Raw genomic sequence first — 15809 nt, 5'->3', positions numbered from 1 at the left:
TGAGTAGGACCTTGGAAAACCCTTGTAAGTATTGCAACAATTTCTTGCACGTTAACCTGACATCAAATTTGTGTTTTAGATGCTCTAACAGATGCAGTTTACATAACTGCATTATCTGCTTTTAGTGTAGAGTTACAAATTTGTAGATGCCATGATTCAATTTTTTTTAGTTACTAACTTTCAACAATTTTTGTGGAAAATTCCAAGTGTTACATAAAGATTCTGTTTCTTACAACTGCTAGAAGTTAACTTTCTTTCTTTAATCAACAATTGTTAATTCGATACTGACTGAAGGTCATGGCTGGCACCCTTGCATATCTATGGGCCCAAGCTTTCGTTATTCTGATCTTAAAATTGGCCTTGACCGGATAATTGAAACCCGACCAGTCAGCACGAATGCATCTAACCCCTACAGTGACCACAATAATGTCCTTTTAGTGGCAAACTCTGTCCCGACGGAGCTTAGGAGACAGTGCAAGCATTGATCATGTGTCATCTCCTGTCAAAAATGCCTGTTTTCACCCTACGAGGATTTTCAACCAATAACCGTAGCTCACGATATCTGATTACGGCATTTACTGCATTTTAATGCGCGCCTTGTTTTTCATGAAAATTGGGCAGAGAGAGAGGGAGAGAGAGAGAGAGAGAGAGAGAGAGAGAGAGAGAGAGAGAGAGAGAGAGAGAGAGAGAGAGAGAGAACTTCATGTAGTCGCCTGCAGAACGACACCATGACTAAATGGCGCCGTGACGCGGGCCCTGACGTCTTCTCAGCGGGTGGTCTCTACTCAACTCCAGCGCGTGTTACTCCCGCGGTTGGTCGCCCTGTGGGGCAACGTTCCGTCGGTTTCGCTCGGCCTTTGTCTTTCAAGAGCTGCCGAGACCTGCTGGACGGCCCAGGTTTGGCTTTCGTGGTCGTAGCATTCCGCCGCAGCCGCGAGTCGCGGAGGAATCGTTGTACTTGTTGAAGCCTCATTGGGGAACTTGGTGCAATCCCATAGGATGTGCGTCAGGGTGGCCCTCTCCCGTTGGCACACGCGGCACACATCACTCACATATAATTTAGGGTATAGATGAGTCATTAATACTGGGGTGGGTAAAGAACCAGTTTGCAATTGTCTGAACAGCGCCGCCTCCGCTCGGCTCAGCCCCGGGTGCGGGGGTGGGAAAGTCCTTCGAGCCAGGCGGTGGAACTGGGTAAGTTCGTTGAACGTCGTAATGCGGTCCTTGGCACTACACCACGTTGGACGGTCGGTTGCAGCGGCGCGGTTGGTTAGCGCTCGCGCCACTGCGTGTGCCGTCTCGTTGCGGTTATCATGCTTCTCGGACGCATCGTTGCCCGCGTGCGCCGGGAACCACTTGATTCTAACACACCGATTCTGTTGTTGCAGATCAGCTGAGCACAGAACGCGCACAGCCTCACCACACACTTTGCCCTTTGCATAATTCCGCACTGCACTTCGGGAATCGCACAACATCGTCTGGCACCCGGGGTCGGCAATGGCCAGGGCAATGGCCACCTCCTCCGCCTGACACGCCTCGCGGACCCGTAAGCTCGCCGCTGCCCTCGCCGCACCGGACAACGCCTCGATGACGGTAGCTACGAACGCCGTGCACTCCCCCTGGTATTCTGCCGCATCCACGAACCTTGCGTGCTCGTCCTTGGCGTGAAAGTCGATGAGGGCCTTGGCCCTCGCCGCTCTTCTCTCCTTGTTGTACTCCGGGTTCATGTTTCTCGGGATGAGGTCCACCCGAATCCGGCGCCGGGTTCCGTCCGGGACAGAAACGTCGCTACTCGCCGCTTTCGCTCCGGGCGTGAAGCCCAAGTATTGAAGTATGCGCCTGCCGGCTTCGGTCATAGAGAGCCGCTCCAGCTGGGCGGTCCGTTGCGCTTCCGCAATTTCGTCGAGGGTATTGTGTACCCCCAGGCTCAGGAGCTTGTTGGTGCTCGTACACTCGAGTAGTCCGAGCGCCGCCTTGTAAGCTCGGCGTATCAGGGCGTCGATTTTATTCCTTTCACATTGCATCCAGTTGTGGAAGGCAATCAAATACGAACCAAAACCGCCTACGCGACGTTTGTATGCTTTACCGCATAACACATATGTATTGCGGCAAAACTGACTTCAAAAAAATATAAACGGTTCACCAGTGCGCAACACAAATTAGACCCTTGCCCATTTTCCTTGCAAAGAAATCAGGCGCGCGTTAAACTGTTGCGTTGTTTAGGAGCTGTAATACCATTTCTACATTAGTTTTCCAATTCGGACAAATAGAATGTGGGCGTGCGTTAGATACGTGGGCATGTTATAATTGTGCAAATAATGCCGAGTGAATCAGCGGTGTGTTTCGGCATTTTTTCTTTCTGTGACTTGTTTAATACAATACACCAGATAATTCTATCAATTTTATCAGTCCCCTCAGGGTGGAAACAATGGAAGTCGACTGCATGTGCTGATGACAAAATACGAGATAAATAAAGGAGCGGTCGTGACAAATATCAGACGTTAAAAAGAGGTTCTGCTGTACATTTGAAAGAAGAGGCAATGATGGCAGTTACGGCAGACAACACTACAGCAATCAGTTTTGTCTGTGTAAAGTGGCAAAATATGCAGCGTGTGTGAATGCCCACTTCCTAATATGGTGCAGATACACACTTCTAACACAGTCTGTACTATGACTGAAGGATATACATATATGCTTTTTATGCTATTTTAGAAAATATAGGCTATTAATAATGACATGCAATATACGTAGCTATAACAAAACAAGACATTACCAGATGATGTTGAGTCTTTCTCGTGAACCACATGGCGAAGGAAGTTACGAGAGCCAGCACCGGGATTGCACAATGCCTTGCCTCTGCAATTACCAGAATAAAATGACTCCTACACAGTCATAAAAGGAATGAAATTACTCCTACACAACGAAAAATCTACACAGCCAATGTGCTGCATGCAAAAAAGGCATTTTTAATTTTTCTCTGGAACACAACCAGGACTATACAGCAAGCTTTAACTTTGCATGTACATTGTGTACTATTGTGCTCAGTATGAGCTAGAGCGCGCAACCGTTTTGCTGTGCACTTTCACACATACCGCAATGTCTTCTTGATCTCCTCTGCCTGTCTGGCAACCTTGAGATTCCTTAAGATCAGTTTGTCTTTTGTATAAAGCGTTTTCGTTGCCTACAACGAAAAGCTTTAACAAACTACAATGCGAAAGCATATAGCCAAGCTGTCACGTTTTGCAGCTCATACTGAGCACGGTAGTACATCGGTTCTACATGTTTGCAAGTCATTTCACGCATCATCCTTATCAGATAAAGCAGGATGCCACATGCATGGCTAAGCAAATACAAGGGCTGTATTCTAAAACGATCCACTTCGGCGATACTATCGCCTTGGCCGCGCCTTTGCCATCTGCACGCACTGATTGGTTGTCTTAGCAAAATCAGGCGAGCTATGTCATCCGATTCTGCTCTACCAGCCAATCAGCGTGCACCTAATAGCAATATAATCGCTGAGGCGATAATATCGTTGAAGTGGATCATTTCAGAATACGCCCCCAATAGAACCTCCTTCATACGTTTTAGAAAAAAGAATGCGAGAAAAGACGTATTAGCCGGGGAAACATACGATCCGAAGTAACTAAAAAAATTTGACAGACTCAACTATTATTGACATCTACATAATGCGAAGCAACGCGCGGATCGTTGAGGCATGAGACTCCGAAGCGCGTCCAGCTGGTGGTGCCCCGGTGGCCAGAGATGCGTTTTGTTGTTTTCCTATTGTGTGGTGTTTTAAGAGGGCGACAGGAAACTAAAACGAAATCAAGCTGGTGGACGAAGCAGGATGCCACCGAAGCGAAACGTGATGCCCACATCGTGCCGCCTGCAGCAGGGGACATCAGCGCGTTTCGGTTACCGCCTATACTAAAAGCGCGCAGTACGCTACCAATGGCCCTACGCACCACGTGCTGTAAAATAGACAGATGGAGACGCCTATCACAATAGGTTTGGTGGCGATAGCTGTAACTGTGGCATGGGACTACCCGGCCTGAGATTTGCTGGTACCGAAAAACGAAATTGAGCGCGTCGTAGTTTTATGCGAGACGGATGGCTATTTATTGTTCTCGATTGCGCGCGCCTCACACCTTTTCTTGTTCATATGGGATCCAGCAGCCGGAAAACGTATACGATCGCAGTCTGCATCATGGAATGCCGTCACATTTTGGTTATCGTCTATTAGAAGCGTGCGTTACACTTCCGACGGCACCACGCGCTGTGAAATAGATAGGCGAAGATGCTTATCGCAATAAGATTTCCGGTGATAGCTGTGACTACAGTGTGCGAGGACCCCGGAGAAGATTTGCTGGTACCGAAATTAGAAACTGAGTGCGCGCCGACGTGAAACGTGGGGCGAGTGGGAGGGCAAGTATAGCAGTGAGGCTGCTGCAACAGGCAACTATATACTATTCTAGATCACGCGTACCTCACGCATTTGCTTGTTTACATGTGTTTTAGCGGCCAGAAAATGTATCTTATGATCACATTTTGGTGAAGTACCAAACGTTGGTGTTGAAAAATTGTGTGTTCTGGGAAAGCATAAACCAGTAAAATATGAGCGTAACTCTATTGGGTCATTTTTTGTGTTTTCGATTGCAAACAGGGGCACCAGGAAAACGTACCAAACGGTAACATATCAACAAGGTTCTACTGTATCTCAAATATCAATTAAAAAGTATTTTTTATACTTCTGTTGATTACCTGATGGGAGCTTATGGTCTCACATGTGTTAGCAATGGTCCCCAAAACAAGCTGAAGTTAAATAGAACAAAAAAGTATGTGCATAGAAAAACCATAAAAACAAGCAGACTTACAGAAAATCTGACTTAGATGCAACATCGTTTATGGCCTGGTTCTCTGATGACGAGAGGTGCTTCAATTGAACGGCTTTTGCCACGGCATGCCGCGACGTCTCGATCTCCTCTGCCTGTCTGGCAACCTTGAGATTGCTTAACACTAGTTTGTCTTTTGTACGAAGTGTTCTTGTTGCCTCTCGTCTGTAAAATGCAACAAAATATATGTTATAGAGCAGCTCATCATGCATTGCTGCATGAAAATAAGACACGTAATTTAAAATTTCCAAGTAACGGAAATGAAGATACAAAATGGCTGTGTAAAGCCAAGTGACCAGACAAATAGCATGTTTAAATCAAGCTCAAATAAGTGCTCGAGCTTGTTTAAAAAAATTTCAAAATCTGAATGCTTCTCCCAAAGAGTCCCCTAAAAAGTTCAAAGCATTTAACACTAAAAGTGTAATTTGAGCGTTGCAGTTCCATCCACTTTGTGCAAGACTAAACTTTTTTTAGCAAATGTGTGAGAAATTGGTAGCCATAATCTATTACATGTACTAAATTATTTTGAGCTAAGCAGTAAGGCAATGCTACAGCATTAAGTCTTTTCTCCACGATAGAATCACGGAGGCAGTGGCCAGCCACTTAGCACATTGAATCATTTTGTGTGCATACCTATCCGTGTAATTTGCATTGATTCTGCTATTAACCATATGTGCTTAACTTTGAGTAGTTCAATCTAAACCATGTGGTCCCTAGAAGCATGAATTAATGCTTGTTTCTTGCATATACAAGAAACTTGGCTTTCCTTAAAAGTACCTTGTGTTTAGATTTCAGGTGGTGTACATCGTGCAACAGTAAATTTATTGAGAATACTTAAATGGCTGAAATGCTAAACAATACAGCAGCCAATTGAGTCCCAGCTACGGCGGCATATAATACAGTCAAGCCTCATCCTTATGGTAGTTGCATCTGAAATGGAAATACTTTTGTTATGTCAGGTACAGTCGAACCCACTTACTTATCACAATACCAGATTTAACAATATATCTGATAACAATGAGCAGCCAATGCACCATCAATTGCTTACCACAATGCTCCCATGCCGCATTGTCAATTACAGACCTCGATATAAGAAAGTTGCTAAAATTGACAATTAGTTTTGTTATAGTGAAATTCACAATACTATTATAATAAAATTCGGTCTATTATGCAAATAAGTACAGATGCCAATTGATTTTTCTTACACAGGAGGGGCCGCACAAATTTTCGAAATTATCTGTCAGTCAAAAGAAAAAAGCAAATTTGAATGAGAAAAAACAAAATAATTTTGTTGAATTTGAGAGTCGGCGACCAAAGATGTGATTTTGTGCCATGTCAACAATATCTTCACATTGGCAGTACGAAGCAAAGCTAGCCATACTTTTACATCCACTCTGCCCCCATGGCTGATGGTGTCGCCCACAACAGGATGACGCTATCATGAAAAGCGCCAAGCGGGGAGCGAATGCCTTTGTCTATCTTTCGTTTCAAAACATCTCCGAAACTCGAGATTACACAACCTCCAGCACTAAATGCAAGAGAAGACAGTGCACAATGCCGAGATGTCTCAGCTCGCCCAGACTTTGCAGAAGCAGCAGGTCAACAGACTACCTCTAAAATAAGATGCGCGGGCTGCGTATGTGCTCAGCCATGGCCGCGCTAGAAAAGGAGACGCGCGCCGACATCCCCGCCCTTGCTTGATCGCATTACCGCAAGCTTATTTCCCTCCCCGCTTGCTCATGCAGGAAGACAACACTCATCAAGCGACCATCCTCCTCAGCTTCCCTTCGTGCACTTTACCTCACACCTAAAGCATACAGCACGCAAGGGGTGATAGGATCTTATCGCACTTAGGCTTCATATGGAACACGACGCTGCTCTGCTTTGGTGGTCACTCTTGGTTGTGCAGCAGTGTGCGACTTGAGAGGTGCATTTGCAAACAGCCACATGTAATTCAACAATTTGACCATCTGCTTCTGTGGAAGTTTCTATTTATCGACTCTCTATTCTTTCGCAGTGGCAGTGAAATTTCGTTAAATTGAAATTGTGTATAAACACATTTGGTTATATTGAGGTTCAAGCTAAATGGTGTTCTATGGCAAGAACTTACACAAAGGTAAATAATTTGTAGTATATAGAGAATTTTGTTATATTGAAGTCCAGCATATCGACGTTCAACAGTATAACAATTAAAGCTGGCTACTGCGGTGTGCCAAAAGGGGTAAAAATAAACAATGCAGAACCCTTGCAGGAAAAAAAAAAAGTTAGCTAGCATACCTGCGTGCATGCCCCACGACTTCACCACACTCGCCTTTATGCCATGTGGGGTGCACCGCACAAAGGCGGGTGTGGTGAAGGTGTGGGGCACGCAGGTAGGTGCAGCAGCTTGTGTCTTAATGCGAAAGCATTATATGCCCCGTTATGCGAAAATCTGGTGTTGTCATCGGCGGCGTGACTGAAAGATGGTACTAAAAATGGCCGATGGCACGAAGAGTTTTTTTAAAAACACATTTAAAAAAATGCTCGGATTGACATCAAGTTTGTCAGGCAGGTTCCTGCAAACAAAGTAAATTAATGCCTTCAAAAAGAAAATTAGGTAAATTTCAGTCGGGGTGAGGATCGAACCCGGGCCTCCAGGGTGCGGGTCGAGCGTGCTTCCCCCGATGCCACGGTGGCTCCACAGTTATGGTTGACTAAAGTTGTGCCCAGTGTGTGCGTCATTGCACACGTCATGTCACTGCCTCCCATGTGCTACTTGCCCTCCGGATTTTATCGGTGCTGCGTCTATTGGGATGCGCTCCGAAGTGTGTTACTTCAGCAGCATCTGTGAAACATGGTCGCCTATGGAAGCACGTCTCGGAAGACGAAGCAAGCGAACACAAAAGAGGATGACAGAGTCACGACAAACCTACCATTAGGCATAAAATAAAATGCGTCGTTCTGCAGTAAAATGGTCTGAATGTTTCCAACCCATGGCCAACGTATACACAAACACACATGCCAATTCTGCAGAAATAACTTTAATGCATGTCGAAAACATCAATTGAAAACATTTCACCTAAGCGATTAAAATGCCTTCGCATTCCCACACGTAAGCAATCTTAAGTATCTCTCCTGAATTTTTAAAATCATTTTCTTGGATTTCACATTTTTTCTTTGTGGCACAGATTTAGTTGTTATAGCCAGTAATACAGCATGGAAACATTGCAGCAAGCGGCTGTTCATTGTTACATCCAAGTATAGTTAAATCTGGTAATAATATTGAGTTCAACTATACTTCTTTCTGTCTAATTAATGTTTGGATGTTTATCCCTGCTGCTTTTTTTCATGCAGCCCTGTTATAACAGGTACCGGTTATAGCAATGGGATTTTCTTGGTACTTGAACATTGTATAAGTGGATTCGACTGTATTCTTAGTAAGCAGATGTGTACTCCATTACATGCTGATATCAGCAAGAAAAATTTTGTATTTACTTGATTATATTCGCTATACTCACATTCAATATATATAGATTTAACTGTAGTTTCAAATAAAGCCAAAAATTAATTTCTTAGGTGACAGGCTGAGAGAGCAGAGCTAGCATTCTGCAGCATTACATGACACATACCACAAGAAGCCATTTGTGTCTATGACATGAATGCAAGACAGAGGTTGCGAGATAAATGTATTAAAGTCCGCAATCACGCAAGACTTAAGGGACAGATTTATTGTTTCTGACGATTCACCACAGGTTGAAACAGCATTAATTTGTTCGGGTGGGGCTTATAAATCTCTGCAACACGTACACAAGATTAAATTCAGCTATATTAACATTACTGAATAGCTCTGCAGTGCATTGACAGACTCACGTGGGATTCATAAACATCTGGCCCCCGTAGATGACTTGGCTGTTCTTGAGGACTTTCTGCTTCAATCCGCTCGGTGCAACACCAGAGTATCTTAAAAACACATTGGGCATAGCAGTCAACATTACAGGGCGTTTGGAAGAGCACAACAACCATTTTTGAAGAAATAAGCTAACAATTATGTTTGATATGAATCGGGTTAATGGGCCACTATAAAAGGGAACTCAGCTAGAGCACATAGCCTTGAACAATCATTTTGAGGGCTACAGCTTTCAGTGTGCTTAAATGAATTTAAGAAGTGTACACAACAGAGATCTCTGAATAGTGATACATTCCTTGTCAGTGTCAGTGACACATTGTTGAGTGCAGTGACAACAGTCGAAGAACAATGCACTTATGCAATTTCCTTTCTTCGAAATAACCAAATGGCTGCTCTTTTGTAAGCCTATGACTGGACGGAAGGGTTCTAAAGACACATTTGAGGCTGCAATAAAAACACACAGGCTGCACTACGTTCTGTAGAATACAATAAAATTAATCTAATACATGTAAACATCAATGTATATTGCACTTCTCTATACAAAGACACTGTAGTGGACATTATGCTATGACATTAATCTAAAAACATCAGTGCATGCCTTTCAATGCATTGAAGCAGTGCAATGGATGTTACATCATGTGAAAGCGAAAATGATTTTGAACGCGCTTGTTCAGTAATATAGCTATGGATTTTCGGAGCATGCTCAGCTGGAATGACATGCAACATTCTAGGTGCAAAGTCAAGAGATGGGAAGAAGGCAGTATGAAATGGCAAACTGGTGTAGTGGATATCCTAGATGACATTAAAAGGAAGAAATGGAATAGGACAGGTCATGTAATGCATAGAAGAGATGCTTGGTGCTCTATTAAAGCCACCTTCCATGGAGTGACAAATTTTGAGCTGGGAAAATCCAGTCCAAAGCACCGCTGCGTACTCGCCACACCAAACTCCATGCAAGCAACCAAGAACAGGTGAATGCCGCCCCCCGTGCCCACGGAGCGGCCTGCGGGGAATCGTGGCCAAATAAGCTGGACTTCAGCAACCGACTAAGGCCAACAGTTGTGCTATGATCTCATCGGTTAGCACTCTCCACTGCGCCCAACTGCTTCCTGTGGCAGTATTTGTTAGGCGGCAAATATATAGACAAAGTTGATCGGGCACCATTTCTGGTCACAGTATGAGCATCGAGATGCCTAATAACTGTACTGGCAGCCATTCAGAGCTGTTTCAGAGACTGAATTCTTTCTTTTGTTTGTCGCCCCCCCTCCCCCATCTCCACCCCTAATTTTTGCAGACAGCAGAGAGACAGACAGAGAACTTTATTTAGGTCCTGCGGTATTTCTGCCGCTCAAGGTGGTAGAGTAGCGGGCTGCTCCCACGTCCTGAATTTTGAAGTCCCCAGGGGTTGGCAGGTACGCATTTGTCAACCATGGAAGTTAACCTCTAGCAGCAAAACCAAACCCATTTTCCTCAAATGAACTGGTGAAAACTATCAGACAAGAAGTGGAAAGTGAAAATGACATAAGAAAAACAAAAAGTTCCAAAACTTACGATGCCTGGAGGTCAGTTCGCTTGGAACTCATCTTGCGATACTCGGCTTTGACGTGGTACACACAGTAAGGACAGGTTGACCTAGTGAATACAAATTTTGTCCACAATAATGTAGCTATATAAAAATTTAGAGAATTTAGATTCAGCTGCAAAGTTTCATGCAAGTCATCAAGGTTGCTTAGTTGCTGTGGTATTGGGCTGCTAAGCATGAGGTTGTAGGAACGAATCCCAGCTGCGGCAGCTGCATCTCGATGGGGTCGGAATGCGAAAACACCCTTGTATTTTGATTTATGTGCACATTAAAGAACCCCAAGTGGTCCAAATTTCCAGAGTTCTCGACTACGGCGTACTTCATAATCAGATTGTGGTTTGGCATGTAAAATACCATAATTTAATTTTTTTAAACAAAAAAAACAAAAAATTGCACATAAATAGGAGATTCTTGTACAAAAATAAAGCAAAACACTGAGTACTTCCTTAATACTAGTCTACTAATCAGTGCTTTGCACTTAACCTATTGCAGAATCAATGGGCATAGTATGCTTTTGGTTCTATTTATGCTTCTGTTTAAGACTAATAAATTTACAGGTTAGCATTTAAAGCAGTTATTGAGCAGTACTATGATCATTCAAAGATTTAAACTGCACTTTGTTCCCCAGCATTTAAAATAACTAACATGCATCTTTAAGGCATCAACTGACAACTAAATACTTTACAGAAAGCTTTTCTTTGCCCTGGAAATTTCCCATCACGAGGCTTGTATGACATAATATAGTGTTTAGGTGGTAGACAATTGTGGGAGAAGAATGTAGCGAGTCTAAAAGGACAATGTGCATAGAAAATATGAAAATGTGAGGTAAACCAGGTGCCTTATGTGAGACACTGAGGAGCTAGTGTGTCACATGCCCATGTGGTCAATCGATATATACTAAAAGTAAGATTTTACTTGAGCTTACATTATTAGACAATCTAGATATCACTAGGCAATCCCTTATAAAAATTATTTACTGGCATTTACGGCCTATCACTATTCTCCAAAATGCTCATCTTCGTTTACACTATTTTGGTGCACACAGTCACCTCAGTGAGGTATGGCTACAGCTACTTGGCCCCCTGTCCCCCCAAACACACACACGTCCCACCCTCACTTTTGCCGTTATAGAGTGAAAATTAACACATACATGTTCGCTACATTGGTGCAGGGTTGACCATCTCTGGTTTTGCCTTTGCACGTTCCAAAATCCTTGGATGTTCCCATCAGCATCACTTTGCCAGGGTGGTCTATACTGAGGCACACCTCCTTCCGACCGCTCTGTGGAATGAATGTGCGCATACTAAGTGGATGTCCATTATCAAGCAAGCAGGCAGACTGCACTGTGTAGCAGCGTCTTGACGTTTATTTGTTGACGTTTATTAATTGTTTTTTGCTCAGAGACATCTAAAGCAATAGAGAGGCACACCTTATTATTAGTTCATACCCCCTGTCTGCACAAGGCACCAGTAATATACACCCAGCGGTGTCTGGTATCTCACAGGAGTACGGTTGGTGCTCCTGGGAGATAGCAGATGTGCCCAGACACTGAAATTTATAATTCATTAACTAAATTAAAAAAAGAAGTGTTGATTTTCTTCATCATATGAAAGTGAAGTAATGTTATACATCTTCATTTATCTAATGCAAATTTTTTACGCAATAGCATAAATACATTCAGAACAACAACTTACGTAGTTGTCCTTGTTTGGCATGACTGATGGATTCAGAAAACCAACCACAGAGCCAACTGATGTCTTCCAGTGCTTCTCATGTACATTACCAAAGAGAAACACGCAGACAAGGTTTTCACAGTCTTGCAGGTCTGTCAACTTCCATATTGAGAATGGCTTTCCCTGCAACAGGAATTTTTTTCTTTCTCACAGCCAAATAAAAGAGGCAAGACTGGAATTACTGAGCATTGCAAAAGAAAATCATTTCATTGTGTAGGCAACCAACCTCAGTTGTACCAAATTTTAAACTCTAGACATCTGTGCTAATGCTATGTTGATACCTGTATGTCTAGGATTTGTACCAGCATATGTGGATACCCCAGATCAAGCACCAATAACAAATTACGTTTGTTATTGGTTATTCGGTTTAACATTATGTGTTTGTCAAATGTGTTATATTCAACCGAATTTAAGCACCTCTTCCTGTTCACCTCTTGGTCCCTCTAACTGGGGCAGGTTGCTTGAATTTGTATCAGTAACAGTATCAGTATCAGAATTTGTATCAGTATTTGTATTCAGTAACGCAGTTATCTTTCTACAAAAATAGGTCTATTGAAAGGGGGAGTTATGCTTAGATTTACTGAGTTCTTAATGTAATGTTAATACAATTGCTTAAAACTAAAGTTAAATTGTAAGGACCATGAAGGTGATTGATTCAAAACCACAGCGCCTTGTGACATAGAAATCAGCACAATGAGAGAAATGTCCATGTATCTAATGCTATGTTGGGTTGATTTTAGCAAGGGCTGACGTCACAAAATGAGTTCTCACATGGAGACTAGTGCATGACTAACTAACCATGTCACAACATCACAGAACAAGGGTGAAACAGGGACCTCAAAACCAGTACTGGCTAGACCAAGTGACCAAATAAATAATTATTTATTGTTTACTTAATAGAGCTACAAAGATTATATTGTGAGATGACAGTGCATGCTTATTAAATAGAAAATGCAAGAGTTTTGCATTAGTACTACTTTTCAGCGCGAAGTAAACTCCATCCCAGGAAGTGGTACAAGCTGCATGTTTAGTACAAACAGAAAGGTATGGTAACACATAATGTAGACAAAAAGAGCAGATGATACTTCTTTGCATTTCTTAGCAGTGAAACATAGTTATCCTTGCTGAGTAATGGTTGGACCAGATCTGTTAGCCTTGCCTTGCCAGCGCACTCTTAGCAGTAAAGCTAAAAATATATCTTTTTTTAATACTTTACTCACCATCCTATCTTTGTGATGTCATGCTCTGCAGCTTGTCTATGAAATGATATTGGCATGTTGACAAGTAGAATTAAAGAATGAACAAGCAGCTGCAACTAAATGTAAAAACATGACTAGAAATACGATTATACTGACATTTTTGGATGTCTTTGGTGGTGTCTTGTTGACCAGCACACCAACTGTAACCCAGTCAATATCGATCTTCTTTTGCTGAACAAAACTGGGTACCATGGACATCTTGACCATTTTTCTTCCACTCATACGGGCTTCCATAACTGTTGATGACACCAGGGGCCGTCTGAAAGTGCAAGCATCGTTTCAGCATTCACAGCTCAGTAGATACGACTTGCTTCAGGCTAGTCACACAACTACGTTGTCAGGTAATATCCAGTTATTGTGATGCATCACCAAAAACAGCTGTTAAGCCATATTCGTCAGCATAAAGCATTTAGCATAAGGTGGCATTCCCGAAGGCATTATCTCAATAAAATTTCGATTCACTGATGGGATTTAATGCAATAGCTAACAACAACTACAATAGCCTTAAAGGGCCCCTGAAACGGTTCGGAGAAATTTTGCAGACGCGTAGGGTACAGCTAAAGTTAATCATTCACACCACAATTAGTGTGAAGCGTCTCATATAAAGAGAGCTACGGACGATTACAAGTTACCCTCCTCAATAGTCATGCATTTTCTCCAGAAATCGTTTGCCGAGTGATCGGGGCTAAACTACGCCTTCACTGGCTCTGACTCATGATGGCGCATCGTGTCGTCTACTTCCGGTTCTCTAGGATCAAGCGCGCGCACGAAGCCTCTCCAACCTCTCCGGCAGCTGCTTGGCAGTCGACCCCAAGCGAGAGCTATCGAAGCAGCTTGCGTTGCGAGCATTCTGTAGCAGCATCGAATGTGTCTGGTATTCTGGTAACCACAGGTGGGCTGGGCTTTTCGACAGATGGGTAGAGGCACAAACTCAAGCTGATGATGCAACTTTAGCGTACACATACGTGAGCGGCCTGATCGGTTTGCACGGTCCATCCACCTGTTCGCACGGAGGTTAACCAGCCAAACAAAGAGCCAATATTGCTCTAACCAAGTGTAAGACTTTCCTAGGTATACTCTGTAGCGCAAAATACATTTCTTGAAAAGGGACAGAAGAAAGGAAGACAGTGAAGCGCCAAACTACCAACTGTTTAATGACAGCCTGAACAAACGTATAGAAGAAAATACAACTTCCGCTTATGCGCAGAGAGCCAAGGCGTGACAGAACTACATGGCCACGATAACATACTTTGAATGAAGCACATTTCTGCAGAATATAATACGATAGATGTATCGCTGACACAAACAGACCCTTTCTTTTTAATATAAAACGCTTCCAACAACTCCCTTGCAGTTTGGTCCCTACTTTTGTCAAGAATCAATACTTGTTCAAAGCATGGCATACAACGACAGGCTTTACAGTGCACAGTAAGATGCGCCTTGTCACACTTGCCGATGCTATTAGCGTGCTCCCTCAGTCTGTCATTAATACAATGTCCCGTTTGTCCGACGTATGACTTGCCGCAATCTAGGGGTATCTCATAGACCACCCCTTCAACACAGTCCCTGAAATGTTTGGCGTGCTGCTTCTGGCAGCCCCGCGGCCCCTCGCGTGTGATGCGGGGGCACAATTGAGCTAACTTGTTGGGAGCCGAAAAGACAACCGGAATGCCATATCTGGTAGCTACCTTCTTAAGGTTATGGCTCACATGGTGCACATTAGGTACTACTTCTGGTTTTACTCGCTCCCTTTCCTTCGAGTGCATTTTCCCACTCGCAGCGGTAGTTTTCAGCTTCTGTAGGAGGGACTCGACCACGGTTTTAAGACAGGCTGAGGGTAGCCTGCTTTTAGAAAAATTTGGCAAAAATTTGCGGGATGTTGTATTATGGGACGTTGTATTAATGACAGACTCATGGGGCACGCTAATAGCATCAGCAAGTGTGACAAGGCGCATCTTCCTGCGCACTGTAAAGCCTGTCGTTGTGCACCATGCTTTGAACAAGTATTGATTCTTGGCAAAAGTAGGGACCAAACTGCAAGGGAGTTGTTGGAAGCGTTTATATTAAAAAGAAAGGGTCTGATTGTGTCAGCGATACATCTATCGTATTATATTCCGCAGAAATGTGCTTCATCCAAAGTATGTTATCGTGACCATGTTGTTCTGTCACACCTTGGCTCCCTGCGCATGAGCGGAAGTTGTATTTTCTTTTATACGTTTGTTCAGGCTGTCATTAAACAGTTGGTAGTTTGGCGCTTCACTGTCTTCCTTTCTTCTGTCCCTTTTCAAGAAATGTATTTTGCGCCACAGAGTATACCTAGAAAATCCAAGCACCAACTTACCCAAGAAAAAGTCCTTTTGGAAGCGTAAAACATTTTGAACATTTACAAAAACAGCATGTTAACGATTATGCTCCTGCGAAAAATTTGCACCAGCAGCAAAGAAGTATGCACTTCGT

The 15809-nt window shown here is 43.3% G+C and overlaps 1 protein-coding gene across 1 annotated transcript in view; it reads right to left on the bottom strand.

Moving 5' to 3' along the window:
* Positions 1-15809, bottom strand: part of Mcm10 (minichromosome maintenance 10 homolog) — a 33359-nt gene that overhangs the window by 15287 nt on the left and 2263 nt on the right. Inside the window, exons 4-10 of the mRNA XM_075696316.1 lie at positions 13449-13611; positions 12055-12216; positions 11511-11641; positions 10330-10410; positions 8742-8831; positions 4875-5057; positions 2774-2856 (exon numbers count right to left, since the gene is read on the bottom strand). Coding sequence (XP_075552431.1) covers positions 2774-2856; positions 4875-5057; positions 8742-8831; positions 10330-10410; positions 11511-11641; positions 12055-12216; positions 13449-13611 — 893 coding nt within the window. The remainder of the gene's footprint in view (positions 1-2773; positions 2857-4874; positions 5058-8741; positions 8832-10329; positions 10411-11510; positions 11642-12054; positions 12217-13448; positions 13612-15809) is intronic.

Source organism: Dermacentor variabilis, chromosome 6, assembly GCF_050947875.1.
Source record: "Dermacentor variabilis isolate Ectoservices chromosome 6, ASM5094787v1, whole genome shotgun sequence".
NCBI classification, from domain to species: Eukaryota; Metazoa; Arthropoda; class Arachnida; order Ixodida; family Ixodidae; genus Dermacentor; species Dermacentor variabilis.
The sequence above is the reverse complement of the archived record's forward strand: the minus strand, read 5'-3'. Positions and strand labels throughout refer to the sequence as shown.